This window comes from Bactrocera neohumeralis, chromosome 3 (genome assembly GCF_024586455.1).
Source record: "Bactrocera neohumeralis isolate Rockhampton chromosome 3, APGP_CSIRO_Bneo_wtdbg2-racon-allhic-juicebox.fasta_v2, whole genome shotgun sequence".
NCBI lineage: Eukaryota > Metazoa > Arthropoda > Insecta > Diptera > Tephritidae > Bactrocera > Bactrocera neohumeralis.
Window position 1 is genome coordinate 18932164 of NC_065920.1, and position 18865 is coordinate 18951028.

General features: G+C 33.9%; 1 protein-coding gene across 2 annotated transcripts; it reads right to left on the reverse strand.

The window, feature by feature from the left end:
- Window positions 1-4547: 4547 nt before the first annotated feature.
- LOC126754249 (THO complex subunit 2) lies at window positions 4548-16878 on the reverse strand. 2 transcript variants are annotated; one of them, XM_050466254.1, is made up of 21 exons: window positions 16769-16878; window positions 16359-16703; window positions 16117-16282; window positions 15760-16007; window positions 15569-15702; window positions 15254-15501; window positions 15048-15191; window positions 14407-14957; window positions 14149-14335; window positions 13817-14088; window positions 13634-13751; window positions 13220-13564; window positions 12864-13148; window positions 11742-11947; window positions 11570-11672; window positions 9955-10732; window positions 9199-9891; window positions 8532-8584; window positions 5122-5299; window positions 5000-5049; window positions 4548-4828 (listed from the first exon to the last, which is right to left on the reverse strand). In XM_050466254.1, the coding sequence occupies exons 2-21, from the start codon at window positions 16691-16693 to the stop codon at window positions 4703-4705; spliced, it is 5220 nt and encodes a 1739-aa protein (XP_050322211.1). In that variant the 5' UTR covers window positions 16694-16703; window positions 16769-16878; the 3' UTR covers window positions 4548-4702. The 2 variants fall into 2 exon arrangements, with proteins under 2 accessions (XP_050322211.1, XP_050322210.1); XM_050466253.1 differs by having other exon boundaries at window positions 16359-16878.
- Window positions 16879-18865: the final 1987 nt, after the last annotated feature.

Below are 18865 nucleotides of genomic sequence, written 5' to 3' on the forward strand. Positions count from 1 at the left end.
TGAGCGACAAATTGCATATCCTTTTTTTAAATTAAGACAGTGGTTTCCAAGCAATTTCACAATAAGTGAGCGAAAAACTTTTTGGAAATCAACACAGTGGCTCCCAAACAATTCACAATAAGTGCGCGAAAACTTTCAGTTTTTTTTTAAATTATTTTTTAATTAAGACAGGGATTCTCAAAAAAATTCACATTCAGTGGGCACCAAATTTCATAAACTTTTTTTAATTAAGACAGTGGCTCTCAAACAATTTTTCGATAAGTGAGCGACATGTTTCAGAAATAGTTTTTTTAGCTAAGGTGTTCCCAAATAATTTAACATTTATACGCAAATTTTTCAGAACTTTTTTTTTTAAATTTAGACAGGGTTTCCCAAAGAAAAACACGTTAATGGGCGAAAAATTTTATATTTTTTTTTTTCAGACAGTGACTTCCAAACAATTTCACAATAAGTGAGCGACAAGTTTCAGAAACTTTTTTTTTAACTAAGGCAGGGGTTCCCAAAAAAATTCACATTAGGTGGGCGACATACATATTTCAGAAACATTTTTATTTAAGGCAGGGGTTCCCAACCAATTTCACATTAAGTACATATGTATATGACAAGCTTTCAGAAACTTTTTTCATCCCCGACCTAGGGCTTGATTAACACTATTAACACAATTTCTAATAACACCGAGTTGCAATAACGTCTGTTATTTTTGTTAAAACCAGGTCATCCGGGACTCTTTAACTCTTTTTTTATGATAATGTCTTATAAAAAGGTACTAAATTTTAAAATTTTCGTATAATCCAGGGGCATAATTTGGAAAACGAAATATGTACAAATTTATTGAGATACCGTTTGTAATCCAAACTTATAACGGTATTAACAGGGATTTTATCGTGATTTTTATATAATGTGACAAAATGGCGTATAAGTACTGTTATGTTGCAGCTCATCAAGCGTTCTATGAAGTTATAGACAAATCGATTCTTCTTCTTCTTCGACTATTATTAATTCTCACAAATGTGTACCGCGTAAATAAAAAAAAACAAAAATAGTTGAAAATGTAGATTGAATAAAAATACAGAAAATACCAAAGCTATGTAGTTTAAATGCAGCAAAAATACAAAAATATAATATAAATAAAAACAACAAAAAAACAATATATATACATATTTATAAATAACTACCTGCATACATATTCGTATGTGTGTATACTATTGTTGCAAGCCGAGAAAGCACAAATGGTAAATTAGTAAAGAATACAAATAATAACTAATGTATGACAAAAATTGTTATTTGCACACAAAACAAATAAAATTACAACAAATGAATAAAAATATGGAAAATTATGTGTTTTTGTAGTTCTTTTATATTTGTTGTATTTTTTTTTTTATAAATTTCTATTTAAAATATTTTATTTTTATTTATTATTTTTAATTTTATTTTGTATTATTTTTTCAGTTTATATTATTTTCATATTTTTTTTTTGCTTTTTTACGCTGAAAAAAATTTTATTAATTTTTATTTTTTAATTTTTTATTATTTTTTAGTTCTTTCAACCTAATTGGCATTTATTTTGAAAAAAGAATTGGAAAATAAATTTTTCTACGTGGGTTGCTGAACAACGGGTAAGTGAATTTAATACTTAATCTTTAAACTATTTGAACATCGTATTCATATGTCACAAGAGTCAAAAATGCAATGACAAAATAGGTATACATACATACATACATACATACACTTTAATTTTTATAACGGCCTGAACTTGTAACAGAACTTGTTACTGTTGTTTGTTTGACTGTATCGAGCAAAGTAATTTTTTTAAGGGGTTACATGGGCTTCTTCGGGTAAAAAACAACCTTTTTTCAACAATTTTTTTCATATAAAAAATGAGATATTTTATTAGAATTTTGTATTGTTACAAGTACATATACGCTATTAACAATAGAAATTCTGAAAATTTTGCAAAAAAATATTTTAAACTTGGCCGTTGCGACGCCATTTCCGGTGACCCCTCGGAAAAAAGATGCAGGCAGGATAACTCCTTACAAAATCATCTAAAGTGAAAAAATACGTGTTATAGTTACAACCTTAACTTAGAACTTGGACGAAGGAAAAAAACTGAAAATTGAATTTTTGACAAAAATTTTTACAAAAAATTAAAATTTTAGTGAAAATTACGTGACATTTTTTTTCAAATAGTTGTAATTAAAAAAATCCTTCGTCCAAGCCTTTAAGAATTGTAGATCAAAGACCTGTGTAAAATTTCATGAAGATCGGTTGAGTAGTTCTCGAGAAATCTTGCCAACCGACTTCAAGAACACAGTTTCGAGAAAAACGCGTTTAAAGACGGCGCACTTGGCCTAGCTAGCTTCGAGAAGTTGTCAAGGCTGTATCTCAGAAACTATTTCTCTGATCAACCCGAAAATTTTAGACAATATTTTAGAGGTTTTGTAAATTAATCAGTTAATAAGACAATAAAAAATTGTTTTTTTGAAACCCGTAAACCCATGTAACCCCTTAATATATTCTACTATATATTCCTCCTTGATAACCATGCATAATCAATCGTTACATTTCTACGTTTATATTTTTTTCTAACATCATTTAAAAAACAATTTATATATTTAGAACTCAATTAAGAATATATTTTATAAATTATTTTTGAAATTCTGCATTTGAACGTGATGACTCCCCCATTATTTTCTATATTGTTTCTAAGTTTATATTTCGTTCTTATTAAGCATCGCTTTTCTTTTTTGCTAAGGCTTACTATTTCTTTTATTATAATCGATCAAAGAGTTTTTACCTACATATGTACATGTAGGATACACTACTATGGGCAAAAAATAGTAAGACTTTGTTTAAACTTTTAAAATTGTAAATTCATTCATTAAAATCTATGTCGTCCCCCTCAAAGTAATCCACTTGGCCCCAATACCGTTGTGCCAACGTTTTTTCCAATCCTCGAAACAGTTTTTAAAGTCAATTTCCGGAATAGCCTTCAATGCGCGTGGCGATTAACGTTGAATGTGTTCAACTAACTCAAAACAGTTTCCCAAAAGCGGTCGTTTGAGTTTGCTGAATAGCCAGAAGTCATAAGGAGCTAAATCAGGCGAATACGGTATTTTGTGGCACAATGTTGGTTAAAAATTTGGCGAAAAACTCACGAAGACTCAGTGTAATATGAGACTGTGCATTATCGTGGTGCGAAAACCAAAAGTTATAGGCCCATAATTCCGGTCTCTTCGCGCAAACCACGCATAACATTGGAAAAGTATTCCTTGTTGACAGTTTAGCGGCCCGGAAGAAACTCAGAGTGCACCACACCTCGATAATCGAAGAAAACTGTTAACATAACCTTTGTTTTTGACTTACCAAGACGTGGTTTTCATGGTACCAATCGTGCTTTCACTTTTCTTAGGCCCAAATGACATGTTAAATCATGAAGACGCTATTGCGAAAGAATCATACTGGCATCTAAAGCTCTATCAATGCTCTTCTACTCATATAAGTTTTGCTTTCAACTCAAATCATCACTCACCGGGAAGAAGTAGAGCTTACTATCTTAGACTATCCAATTTCCACGACAGCCTTACCGGAATGAAACCTGATATTAACCGGTCAAGGGTTATTAGTTCGATGATGTAATCCTGTTTGAATCGTTTTAGGTTTTAGTTTTAGGTTTTTCTTAGTTTGGACTATCCATCTAACTTAGATTGTCGTGTAGGTCACTCTGTCCGGCGTTTGTAGTATGTAGGGTCAAATTGTTGCAGTGTATTTCGAAAAGTTGTTATTGTGCACTAGCCCGAGTATTTTCAGCTTATTTATGGTGGTTAATTCCATGTTTCATCTCAGTCGATATTGTTACATCGTTCAAGTAATAAATTGGCTGGACATGAATTTGGTGGAATAATTTAAGCTTAGTTTCATCAATTTGAGATCAATCATACATTCTTAAAAGTTCGTAAAAGTTTCGAAAATCACATAGCTTAATCACAGAGATGGAGAAATTGGCAAAATTGTTGTCCCACCCTCTCTGTTTCACGGTCTCGCATCTTTTTACTGAGAATTTCTAAAAGTCGTCTAGCAGACTCGCTAGTTACCGTTATATGTATGAGCGATACACTTTCCATCCTTTTAGTTCGTTCTGCATATTCATGACATTGTTACAAATGAGAACACATCAGTTTAATATATATATCTAAATTATTTTCTTGCGAAAATGTTTTACTTTATTGTTAAGCGTAAACGCTCAGCTCTTAATGTCTATAAATGTTTATTTTTTTTTAGATAATTTCTTTTTGTTTTTGTACAATCACTTTTTGTTTTTATCAATTTATAAAAACAAAAAAACTTACAACAGTGGACTATTTATTAACTGAATAGGTGGCTTTTTATTATTTGCTGTTGAAATCGCGGCGAGCTTGAATGTCAAACTACATGAATACATACAAAGTTTACTTAAAACTTAAAAAAGATTGTAGTATAATAATATTTTATATTTAAATGAAATGTTCGCTGTGGTTAAGTTGGAGTTGTTTTTGTTGCTATGTTAGTTTTTCTTTTGTTTTTTTTTTTTGTAGACGCGCTTATAAAATTAAAATGGATATTTAGAGTACTAGTTGAATTGGTTGCTGTTTCTAATGCGGTAGTTGTTGTCAATTTTAAATCTAAAAACAAATATTTGTAAAACACGTGCGCCGTCTGCACACTAATAGCCAATGCGCGAGCGTGTAGACTTCGAAGTATATAAACGCTCCTCACGTGTGTTGCGATCGCGTTCGAATTTTTCGTGTGAACGTTCACGTGTCTCGCTGCGCAAGTGTGGTGATTTTTCCTATAAATGACAAATAAATAAGTAAAATTAATTATTGAAATTAATTAATCAAATTAATTAGTAAAATTAATCAAATTAATTAGTAAAATTAATCAAATTAATTAGTAAAATTAATTATTCAAATTAATATTTTTTTAATTAAAATCGTAGCAATAAAAGTAGCATGTTTACCCTCGTATGATATTTATCACGCTCGCGCAAATCATCATCGCCATTTTGCACTAAAAAAAGAGTCAAAGTAACGGTATTTAAGTTTTATGTTCAAAAATAGTTTTCATTGATGAAATATCTACCTTCTCTTCGCCGCTTATGCTCTGCAGTGGAATTCTCCTCGAGTCGCTCGCGTTTACGTCCCATTTTGCGTTCTTTGCGTGCATCTTTCTCCTCTTCGGTTAGCTTTTCCTTACGTTCTTTATTCTTTATGGCGCGTTCTTTCTTTGTACTCTCAATCAAATCTTCTGTAATCTGCTTCTGTAATTAGACAAAATTAAATTATATCATATTTTCAGAAAATTCCGCATACACGACTTGATTTTTGTGTTGTGGAGTGTATTTTATTTTTACTTTGTTTAAATTTTTTTTGTTAGTAAAATAAACCTATTTTTGGCTATATCAATATTTAGGTTAAAGCTTTTTTTATAAACTAAACTTTTACATTTTATCTCTCTCTCTCTCTCTCTCTCTCTCATAAATTGCTATTTGTTTGCTCTTAATACAATTTCCACCCACCCGCTACCCACTTACCGCCCATTCGATCACCTCAGCTCGCTTATAACCAACGACAAACAACAAAACTGCACAAGAAGAATTATGTAAGCAGGCAACGGAGAGAAAGACACTTCGAAATGTTTAGAAAATATATGATGATGTTTGGGTTAGGCGCAATAGTAGTCAAACAAAATGATTTGCAGCTAAGTTTCACGTTGTCTCAGGTCCATAAAACGGACGGCGATTTGATTATTTGATAGAATGTTGTCTTTTTCGTTGTTTTGACGATCCATACTGTTTGAAAATATTTTTGATTTGGCAATTTGTACTTCTTTTTTATTAAATTTTAAATGTTGCACACGATGAACCTTCGGTTGCTGTGACGATGTTGATAATGTTGTTCTTGGGCTGACTCAACGAACATATTATTGTAGTATAAACTTTAAAGATGACATATAGGGAGTCACAAATATAGAAAGTCGTGTTCTGGTATTGAAAAAATAGTTGCAGCTTGAAATTCCGGTCCACTTTATAGATGGCACATGCTCAGCAGCACATTACATGCGTCCTTGTCACTGAGAAAGCAAAAAAGTAGCGTTGCTGAGGTTCTCAAATTTTAAACGTTACTGTGGTGATGTACTAGAGGGGGTACACTTGATTACTTGCTGGTTGAAGCTCTTCAATGAATGTAGTTTCCTGTTGTCTCCATAGTCTTCTCTTGGGTTGACCGGGATAAACCGTGAACTACTAGTATGTTGAGTTCATAATGTTGGTCTGCCATATTCATATTCAGTTCAAAATAAATGGAACGACGTTGTTAAAATACAGGCTTCCTTCTGTGATCCAAGAAAAGAAATGTTGAATGCTCATAGGTTTGCAGCGTCAGTAGTTTCCAAGTCAACAGAAATTAGTACCGTGCTGAAGAAATTGGTAAATGCTGGTTCATCTAACGGGTTTCTCATATTTTTTTCTGAATGATCTAATGACGCCAAGCATATTCACTTTTAAAATAGTGGTTGTTGTTGTAGCGGCAGAATTGACAGCCCTTGGCCGGATAAAAGTCCGGGTTCGTTCCGATTACGTTGAGCCGACTGCCGTGGAAACGTGTCGACAGGGTTACTTCTCAATTCAAGGTCGAAGATAGAAAAGGTAGAATTGCGATTCATCAGTTTATTGATATTATAACATTATATATTATTGCAGCGAACTACGGACGCAGAGGAATTGTCCCCGATCTCCCATCCACCCTCGTTCACTGTCTCAATTAGGTGGGCTTGAAACATTGGTTTAAGTCTTCCGGGTTTGAAACGAAACTTTACCGGAAACTAATGTTTGTTGCTCCCTCGTTGTCTAGTGGTCTCCAATTGCTGATTTATTACTTGTTGGTTATATTTTTAGTTGTTTGTTGTGAAATTCAGCTGCTATATTATCATGATTTTTAATTTCACTGGGCAACCAAATCCATTTGTCGCAATTTTTAAGCATCAGGGTCATCTGTCTTTTTCAATGTAGAAATTAATTTCGTGGATGTTCACCTCAGCATTTGCAGCATCCAGTTTGTGTAGTTTTTTTTGCATCAGAGGGGTCTTAGTAGTTATCAAGATGTGTCTTCTTCAAAGTAGAAATGAATTTTTTGGATGTTCATCTCAGCATTTCCAGCACTCAAAATAATCACACAGGTTGAAATTATGCTTCAAAGTTCAAGCTCTAAAATGCGTTGTATTCGATGTATTTTCTGCTTCATAACGTTGTAGGCTCTTTTGCTCTGCTAACCTTACGCCAACATAAGATGGTTCCATATGGTCTCCAATTACATAGAAATCTTAAATAATAGTGAAGCTCTGCTGTGGTGTCATGCATATGATTTGCTTCGCGTTTAAAAATGGTTTTCCGCTTAGTTGAATGTCCTTCAAATGGCCCACTGTTGTTTTAGGTAGAGTTGCTCGTTGTTTTCGTCTGACACACACATACATATACTAACTTAATAATTAACAAGTACCCTAACTTTACAGCTAAAGCTTATGCTTAAGTACAAATTTGACCAGTTTTTACATTTTTTGTTTTTCAAAAATAACTATAAATACACGTATTTTTTATCACATTTGAATGCATTTAATGTATATTAGAAAAAACATTAAATTGTAATTTTTTTTTTTTGCTACAAGATTTCTTCAAAAATTGCACTCATTTCAAAATTTTTAATATTTAAACTTATTTAAGAATATATATTTTTTTCAGCTTCTTTTTTACATATTAAATTCGTGCTACTTATTTAAAAAAAAAAATAATAATAACCTCAACATTCTTCTGTGTGGCATTTTAAATGCAGTAAATAAACTTTTCGTTTTCATACAAATAATCAGTCATTTTGGCAAAGTTTGCTTTGACGCAGCGTGTTTGACACGCTACTTTGTATATGTATGCATGTACGCGGTAGTGTTTCTTATTAAAAATGCAATGGTGCATCACTTTGGGTTGTTGTTGCAATATTATAAAAAAATGGCAAAAGAGCTTCGTCGATTTAATCGCACATTTTGGTTTGCATAGTAACTTTTTGATGACGCTGTTGAATTGATTGACAGTTTTTTGTTGTATTATTTTATTTTTTGTTGTATTGTTTTATGTTTTGCTGTATTATTTTATTTTTTGTTGTATTATTTTATTTTTGGTTATTATTTTTTATTGTATTTGTTTACTTTTTTATTATTTTTAGTTTCGTTTAAGTGCGAGTTTACTTGTTGTTAACACTTTTTCGCCTTTTGCACTTCTTCCCCCACTGGCATCACTTCAAAAATATTGCTGTTGTTGTTGTTATAGTTGATAAAAGCGTTAGCATTACACAGTGGTGGTTTAAGTTGCGATTTGTTGTTTTGTTTTGGCTTAAATTTGTATTTACAACTGTAGTGTCAAATGGCTGGGCATTGTCACATCTGCTGCACTCCACAAAATGGCCGCCTCTCTGTCTTAGCAACTACGTTTGCATCAAAATACTAACCTTTGAATTGGACGAAGAGGTTGTCGTGGCCTCCACTTTGCGGCGTTTTGTATCTGTAAAGCAATTTGCAAGGTTAGAAAGTTGTATTTGAGAACTTAAGTATGTATGTATGTATATTTTGTGGTTACTAGCGCTTATCCTAAAGCGATATCAACTGTCAATATTTTAATTTTCTCCACAAGAAGCTGATCATTTGTCAAAACCAGCGCTATAGGACCACTATAGCATATTTGTACATAGATATTAAAAACTAACCTCAAAAAATCAATGCCTTGTATGGAAAACTTTTTTATTTGACGAGATATCTTCATAAAATTTGGCATGGATTGTTATCCAAGATCACGCTACAAACTCTCAATATACTGTGCAGATCGGACCACTATAGCGTGTAGCTATCATACAAACAGACAGATGAAAGTTAAGTTCTTGTATAGAAAAACTTTTCATTTTACAAGATATCTGCAGCAAATTTGACATAGATTATTGTCCAAGACAAGGCTAGAATCTCCCAAAATATTTTTCAGATCGGACCACTATAGCGTGTAGCTGCCATACAAACTAACCGTTCAAAAGCAATTTTTTTATGGAAATATTTTTAATTTGTTAACGGCATTACAGCTTCGACGCAACCGAAGTTAACATTTTTTCTTGTTTCGCTTTTACTAACCTTTATCATATTCAATAATATCCTGACTGCGTCGATGCATCGAAGAACCATTGCTTTCATTCGAAACTGAACTCAAATCCCTGGCACGCTCTCGCTCACGTTCTCTATCCCGTTCGCGTTCATACTCGTGATGCTCATGCTTGCCCTCCAGCACTTCGATGTGCTCCAAAGCTGGCGACTCTAGCCGATAACGCTCATCGCCGCGTCGTTTGTCCCGTTTGGAACGTGTGGAAATCATAGTACTCCCGCCGGCCGAACTGCTACCAATGGCGGCACCACCACCACTACCGCCAACAGCTAAATCGATTTCATCGTTGTGACTGCGATGTTCACGATCACGCTCGCGTTCACGCAAATCTCGCAAATCACGTTCCCTTTCTCTTTGTTCACGCTCTTTTTCACGTTCTCTTTCACGCTGATCACGTTCACGTTCCTTTTCGCGTTCCCTTTGCATTTCACGTTCTCTTTCACGCTGTTCGCGTTCACGCTCACGCGTGCGCTCCTCCTTCTTGACATCCTTCAAGGTGCGACTGCTGCTGCGGCGTTCACCGTGTTCGTTGCGTTCACTTAGCAAAACCGTTGTAGAACGCGTATCCAGCTCATTTACTGTGTTATTCGAAGCAGGGCTTGTTATCGGTTCACGTTCCATTTTAATAATCTGCTTCACTACCTTTTCCTTCTCGCGTTTTTCAGCTAAAAATATTGTCATATTTAAATAAACAAAATTATTTTTGGCAAAGACGTGCAGAAACTCACCACTCTTCACATCACCGTTGCTCACTTGTCTTGTCGCGACGGGCGTAGCTTCGTGCAGCGCAGCGCTTGTCTGTTGCACCGTTTGCTGCGCAGTTTTAGCCGCAACATCGACCAAGTTAATGACATTTGCGTTAACAGTGGCGCTATTGCTTGCTGCCACCACTGTCACATTAGCTTGGGTGGCCCCACCGACGGCGGGTGCAATTGCTGCGGCGCTCGCTGCCACCGTGGCTGCAGCCGTAGCTGATTCGACACGCATCTGCCGCTCGGTCACTTGATGGAAATCACTCTCTTTAATCATCTGCGCGGCTTTGGTTTTCAGCTGCCCAATGTAGCTCGAGGCGATGACAAACAAATCGGGACGTTTATTCTTCTCCTCCTCACGCACTTTCTCCACTTTTCTTTCGATAATTTGCGCCAATTTCGCGAGCACAGGATAATGTGGTAGTATACGCATGAGTATGATGAGCGCATTGCGTATTTGCATATAGTCTTTGGAGTCCAAACAGAATACAATGGCTTTGGTGATTTTATAATGCCACTTATGACAGACATGACGATAATTCTCATAGCCGACATGATCGTTCGCTTCGGAGAATTGATTGCTTACACGGAATTTCGTAACAAAACCAGGGTAGTTGGCGCATTCTTTATTGAAGACCGCCTGATCGGCATGCCAACGCATTACCGTCTCCAACATGGCGCAAAGGAAACGGCCATAACGTGTGGCCTCGTTTTCGGTGCACGAAGTCACCGAGTAGGTGATGTCACAGAATATCTAAAAACAAATTTATTTATTACAAGAAAAAAAGTGAGCTTCGACTGAGCCGAAACTGTAGCAAACTTCAAAAAGAAAAAGTTTTCCATAAAAGAACTTGACTTTTAACGGTTAGTTTATAAGGCAGTTATATGATATAGTGGTCCGATCTGAACAATTTTTTGAATATTGTAACGTTGCCTTAAACAATACTTTATGGCAAAATTTATGAAATAAAAAAAATTTCCATACAAGAACTAAATTTTTATTTTCAGTTTGTATGAAAGCTATATGCTATAGTGGTGCGATATGAACAATTTGTTCGGAGATTGTAGCGTGTTAGTCGGCACAACTTTATGCCAAAATTTCATGAAGATATTTCGTCAAATAAAAAAGTTTTCCATACAAGAACAAAATTTTTATTGACCTGTTTGTATGGCAGCTACATATATGCTATAGTAGTACGATCTGAAAATTTTGTTTGGAGATTATTAGCTTTGCTTTATATAATAAGTCATGCTAAATTTGATGAAGATATCGTGTAAAATAAAAAAGTTTTCCATACAAGGACTTCATTTTGATAGTTCAGTTTGTATGGCAGCTGTACCCTAGAGGGGTCCGATATCAGAAATTCCGACAAATGAACAGCTCTTTGGGAAGAAAAGGACGTGTGCGAAATTTCAAATCGATATCTCAAAAATTGAGGCACTAATTGCAGTATATATAGACAGACGGAATGGCTAAATCGACTCAGCTCACCACTGTGACCTTTTATACCTATTATTATAGTCTCCAACGTTCTTTTTTTTTAATTCGTGGTAAATTTAAATCATTGCAACTAATTAGTTGCCTACTAACCCGATCATAACAAAGTAGCGTGGAGAAATTGGCAGCCTTCAGGTTGTGTATGGTGTGCACGAATTTGGCACAGTAGAGGGCATCGAGGGCAGTGAAGGTGCACCTATTAACATAAAAAAAATGTATTTATTTATTATCAAATATAGAAAATAGTTTCGTAAAAAAATGCTACCTTGGAAACAGGCACAGCTGCAGAAATTGTGTAATCGTCTCATTTTTCGCAGATTTTGCCGAACGCGAAAGGAACCAATTGTCCTTTTGTTGTTGTAAGCGTTGTAAAATTTTATCGACATGTTCCTGCTGTTTCTTGCGTTCATCTTGTAGCTTATCCATTAAAGCAATGTATCGCTCCTGCTCTTTCTTGTTCTTAGAGGCGTTCTGTGGTGAAAAATAAATTTCATTTGTTTAGTTAAATATTTAGATGGTTTCTTTCTTTATTTTTTTGTTTATATTTTTTTATTATATTGAATTTTTTATTTTTATGTTTAATTTTTTTATTATAACTATTTTTATATAAATGATAAAGATATTATTTATATTTTATTTTGTTTTTATTTAAAATATCACCTAAATATTTATTTATTTTTATTTATTTTATTATTTTTTTTTTTGTTTTTGTTAATTTTTCATTATTTCTTCTCTTTTTTGTATTTTTTTTTTAATTTTTTATTATTTTTATAATTTTTTTATTTGTAAATTTTTTTTATTGTTTTTGTTTTGTAATTACCGAATCTTTGGATTTTTAACTACATTTTTGTTTATGTTTTTATTTTGTTTTTTTTATCTTTATTATTCTTATTATTTTTATTATTCTTTGATTTTTATTATTTTATTATTTTTAATTTTTATTATTTTTAATTTTTATTGTTTTTAATTTTTTTATTCATTTTATTTTATATATTTTTTATTTTGTTTTTAAATTTTTTTTTTTGTTTTTATTTTTTTTTTATTTTTTTTTTTTGTGTTTTTTTTATTTTTTTTATTAATTTTATAATTTTTTATTTGCGAATTTTTTTCTGTTTTTGTTTTGTAATTATCGAATCTTCGGATCTTTAATTACTTTTTTGTTCATTTTTTTATTTGTTTTTTTATCTTTATTATTTTTATTATTATGTTTTTAATTTCTTTTATTTTTTTATTTCATTTTCAACTTTTTTTTATTCATTTTAATTTTTTTTTATAATATTTTTTATTATTTTTTTATAAATTTTATTTGTTTACTTATTAATTTTATTTATTTTAATCTTTTAATTTTTTAAATATTTTTCTTTTGTTGTTTTTGTTTTGTAATTACCGAATCCTTGGATTCTGCTGCTTGCATTGACAGCTGTTTCAATTTCGAAATTTCCTTCTGATAACTCTCGGCGGGTACTTGCAAATCGTACATACTAAGCGACCAGAAGGTCACCAAAAACTGTGGACTAATATCCTCCCAAACTTTGGGACCATGTAACGGGCGCACAGACTCGACAATAGGGTTCATAATTAAATTGGTGGCTTCTAAATATTTTTGCAATTTTTGATTGGTAGTCAACTTTTTCGCATTGGGGTCCGCCTTGCGCAACTGATCGTACTTTTGCTGTTTTTAAATAAACAATAATTTATTAATTGAAAATGTAAACAGAAAAAAATAACTATGTTTGAGTTTACATTGATTTGATGTGTGAACATTGGACGCGCCAAGAAGAAGGCCACATCGGCATTGATGTGATACTCTTGCAACATGGCGATGATCGATGGCAAACGTTCGACATATTCATCCACCGAGTATGTGGAGCCGAGAAACGTGCCAAATTGTACTAAGGTATCTTGACATTGATCGTACAGCTTGCCGACAAGCTTAAGATGGCTTTGCGCAGTCTCACGATAGATGACACAGTGTTTTTGTTGAGCCATTAGCAAGCATATGGCAACAGCCAAATCATTATTGGCGAGCGCATCCTTCAGACGTTGTGAAGACTTCTTCGTGTTACGCACCTGACTGAAGTAACCAGCCTGTATGTTGTATAAGATATTTTTTTTTTAATACAAACATTTTGTTTTTTTTAACCGCGGTATACTCACCTCACCACGCAGCAATTCACCACCGCACATGGCATTTAAGTGTTCATTCGTCATTTCTTCGGCGGATTCTACGCCGGCCATTTTTTGCACAATTTCTTTTAGAATTAACAGATCCAAGCTTGGAAAAATTAGAAAAGGCGTATAATTAAATACTCGTTTAACAAAAAATTCACCACAACACACCTCTTTTGTGACTTTAGTTGATTGGCCACATATTGCAGCAAGCCACTGAGCTCGATGTTATACTTTTTGAATATCGCACCACAGAAAGAAGCCAAACTTTGTAGCCACAGCGAAATCGAGGTACCGTCGTGCTTGAAACGATCTCTATCCGCCATTGCTAGCGCTTCGATGAGACAATAACCCAAGCAATCAAACGACAGCGACGTGAGATATTTCAATGAATCGACGACAGGCCCAATTAAGTTGTCGTAGATTTGAATTTGTAGTAAGATCTGTAAAAAATGTGAATTATTTAAAAATTTATTTAATAACATATTAATTATATGACATACATAGTCGAAGAGAAAGCCAGGCGCGCAATGGCTCAATTTGCCGATAAGACGCCCGACAGGCTTCACATTCTCCTTACTGACGCGCTTCATTAAAGCCTTGATATTTTTGTGTGCCAAACCACGGCGTCGTATTAGCACCGGATGCACCAGGTATGTGTCGTTCTTCCAACGCGCATACAAGCTATAACTGTTGTCACGAAAATAATATTCAAATATTAACTACAAACATAAAAAAGCATAATTAACTTTGCTACATACCGAAAATGGTACGGAAAGAATTTCAATACAGTCCAAATCTCTTCAGCCATAGGGCAATTACAGTCTAGATAGGAAAGTGCCGGCAATATTGCTGCGTCCATAACAGTCATCACCTCGAAGTACAATGTCTCCGATTCGGTGTTCGGTGTGGGCGCATTCAGACTATCCACGCCCATATCGGTCATTATGGTGCGCAATATGCGTATAAGTTTATACATGAGCACTGTGTCGAAATGCAAGGCCGGACCTAGCGCTATCACCATCGGTATGGTATAGTTGCGTAGTTCGGAAAATTCACGTGCTTGCAATTTCTGCAACAATTTCTTATCGTCAGTCAATTTCGAACGGCGTGAATTCGCTTTAAAGCATTTTTCCGTGTATACATAATCGATGGAAATGTGAATTAGTTCGGCGAGCGCTCGCGCAATGGCCTCATGCACAACAACCGATTGCTCTGGTAGTTTTTTGATAATTTTGTAAGCATTTTCCCAGTCTCCAACTTTGAGCAGACCCTCACACAAACCGAATTTCTGGTTGGCATAGTACTTTTCCTGAGAGTTTGATCAATTTTTTTAATTATTTTGATAAATTTTAAAAATTATTTCGATATTTCGATAATTTAAAATTTTCAAATTAGTTACCTCATCGTAAGGTTTCTCCATTTCTGGCTCCACATGTTCTTTATCTTTATTTGTTACTATTATATTTAGTTTGCGCACAAATTCTTTGGCCTCCGCTAGATCATTTTCCCATTCGCTTATAATATTTTTATCGACTGGCGTAAGCTTTAAAAAAGATATTAACGTTCAGTGTCGCGTTCTTGTAATAAAACCGCAACCATACTCACCCATTGGTATATATCATGTAGCTCAATTACGCCATATTTCAGAAGAAGTGAACAAACATGAAAAAGCGAACGCGGCGTTCTTGTGTCAGCAAAGTAACGAAATTTGTAACCGAGTACTTCACATATAATTGAACCATTTGGCATGTACGCGCGTAACAGCGGTATGAAAAGATGCCGCCGTTCGGGACGTGTTTCAAAAGATTCAATAATTATATCAAGTACGCGATTGGGGTCCAAATTGAAACAGCCTATAATATGCAAATATTACAAATACATAGGAAAACATATTTGATACACCAATGTTATAATTTATACCTATAAGCGATTTTATGATATCCATTATGCTTGTGGCAGTCACACCCTCCTCGAAATCTTGATTTAGTTCGGTGATTAGCTTGGCATAGCCTTCGCTCTCCTCTCGAAAAAGATTAAAGCGACGCTGTTTGTAACTGAAATTTCAAATAGTCAGCATGCTAAACGTAAATTTGTTAAAACAATAAACTCACTAAAGTTTGGTTTTTATCTTAATAAATTTGGTGTAAAACACCTTGTTCTTTACAATTCCTACATCTTGCAGCGTATCGATTTCCAACCGCTCTTTTATTAGTTTATCCGAGATCACCTTGTCCAGATCTTTAACAATCTGACTAAACATGAGCCGCTCTTCTTGTATGCCATCGGTCATTAGAGACGTCTCCGCATCCAAGATATTTACAATGTCCAGTATAACCGATGGAAAATCAGTATGCAGCGTCTACATTGAATTATAAAATTTTGCACATTTACTTCTCATTCAATATAAAATTTGCACACATTGACACATTTAATGTGTATATAAGTATACATTACACGCGTTTACTTACCACAACATCTGCTAGAGTATTCAGCACTGTATCTTTTTTCAACGTGCAACGTAGTCCATGCCATAGCAGATCGTAGATAGCCCTGGAGATTCCGAATTTAAATTCGTCATTTTTGCCAAAAATCGGATTATCATTTTCCTTCACTTGTTGTTTTAAGAACTTCAAACTAAAATAAAAATGTTTCGTTTAAGCAATATTGTAATGAACGCATTTCACTCCGTTTTTTATTTCCGGTCACATACAATTCACTCTTTCCAGTCTTTTCAAAGTTCTTAAATACATCGCCACTCAGCTTAACGTCCATGCTGTTGTGTTTCTGACGTACTGCACCTGCTGTGGTGGCTCCTGTAGCACCACTGCTACTGTTGCTTGTTGTCAAATTATTGCTACCACCACTACCGCTGAAACTGCTATTGTGGCTTGTCGTTTTACTATCCGCATGCGGCGTTATTCCGGTTGACACTGTTGATGCACCACCACAGCTACTATTGCTGGCAACACCACCTTTCGTCGTCGTCGTTGTCGCCGTCGCTGCCCCAGCCGTCTGCGCCTTCGTTGAAGTCCGCAGTCGCCGCATGCAGTAATTACTACGGAAAATGCAAAAATATTATTTAAATAGCAGCGTTAACACACGCTACTCGATTTTCTTCACTTTTCACGTAAATTAAGCACAAATTTAGCGCGTTTTTTGCAAGTTTAACGCTATAAATTCGAGCAAATACCACAAATTAAAGCGTTTTATCTGTCAAAAGGAAATGTCTATATTCCTTGACGTTTGTCAAATGACGCAAGAAGAAGCAGAGAACGCTGAGAGCGTAATTTATACGTTCTTTGTCAATGTTGCTTTTCACAAATTCCACCTATAGATGGCGTTCGAAAGTTTTACTGATGATTTTTTTTCTAAGTAATTTTTTTCATCATTATAAAATTTTGCGGCTTTAATTCTTGTTTTATATCGGAATACATATTAATACCAAGTCTATACCAATTTAATTCATTAACCTGTAATTTCTTCTGTTATAAAACGCGCTAATAATACTAATTTCAACCCTTATTGAAGTTGTGTAAGTAAACTGTTTTAATTTTTTTCTATAAAGAGAATATATATCTGATTATTGTCAAATATTGACCACGAATTCATTTTTCAAACATCTATTTTTACAATATATTATTTATTCAAAACTTTTCACAAATATTTTATTTTAATTTTTTGTTTTTTTTTTTGAAAATCCAATTACTAAAGTTAAAACAATATATTTTTTCAGTTTATAAACTTATTATTCTCTATGTGTCTCGATAAATGGAAATTAAGTCAAAATGTACTTTTGCGTAAACAACGGCTTAGAATCGATTGAAAAAAAATGTGTCCTATTGAAAGTACATGCATACCTTTCACACACATATAGCATACATATATATACGCATTACAACAAAAAATCATTGAGTTTACTAACGATTGATTATTCATTTTTATACCCTGTAAAGGATATATTAATTTTATAACATCCTGAAAAATATCGAAAATACTATAAAATAAATAAATAGCGTGACGAGCTGAGTCGATTTCGTCTGTCTGTATGCGAACTAGTCGCCCAGTATTTGAGATGTCAATCTGAAATTTTACATCACGATTGCTCATTGCTCGTAACCGCCGATATCGGACATTTATAGCATGCCATACAAACTGACCCCCAAAATCAAGTTTACATGGAAACTTTTTTTTATTTGTGAAGGGTATTACAGCTCCTTTGCAAGCGAAGTAAACGATTTTCTTGTTTCCTATATGTATGTGTATATATTGCGACAGCGGCGTCCAGCCATAATTTGTTATGTAAATAAATAAACATGTTAATAAATAATGTAAATACATCAAAACACAATAATATTACCAATTATTGTCGATTTGGGTGTTTTGCTCATTTATTTTTCATGATAATTTATTTTTTCATGATTTTCCTTTATTTATTTATTACGTTATAAAAAAGCACGAAATCGACATTATATGAACAGAGCAACTTAATTTTACATGCATACATACATACATATCAACTTCAGTCAATATGGAAATCGATTTATACATGATTTATTTTTTATAGTAAATTTTTGTATGATTGAGCATCAAATTAAGCCCACTACTTTACTACTTCCCTACTTTAGTCATGATCGTCACATTAGAGTGTAGATGCTAAATAAAAACTTGACAAAAAAATCGTTAAGCGGCACAAATACATACATACATATGTATGTATGTATATTCTTTCGAAAATGTTTTTACTGGATTGCGAAAAGAATTTAAAATTACATACATTTCTACTCTATTTTCAATTAAATACATTACAAAAAACATGTTAGCTTTAACTAAAGCAGTAATCGCACTATTATGAACCTTTGCATGCACCAGGAACCACGCCCCCTATGAATAATATCAATTTTCTGCTCAGTTTGCTACTACACCAACTTGCCAATTTCGCAGCCATAATTACTCCCCCTTTTATGAGTTACTCACTGTTCATTGTTGTTGCGCAGCGTATAGAGGGGTATACAAGCGAAAGCGAATATCAAACATTAGGCCACACAGAAAGGCAATTTGTGCTAAGAATACAAGTATATTCATGCATGCAGAGAAATGTATCCGTCAACACTAACCATTCACGTTGATTTTCCATGCCCATCAGCAGAGGGGTGGGCAGAGCAGTAGCCATTCAATAACGTCTTTGGTTTCGTAAAGCGGGTGAGAAACATCCACAGC

Coding starts and splice junctions, on each gene's coding strand:
- LOC126754249 (XM_050466254.1), bottom strand. CDS start 16,693: ATGCGGCGACTGCGGACTTCAACGAAGGCGCAGACGGCTGGGGCAGCG. Junction 14,336..14,406: donor TTCTTTCCGTACCATTTTCG/GTATGTAGCAAA, acceptor TCGTGACAACAG/TTATAGCTTGTATGCGCGTT. Junction 5,300..8,531: donor CCTCTTCGTCCAATTCAAAG/GTTAGTATTTTG, acceptor GTCTAATTACAG/AAGCAGATTACAGAAGATTT.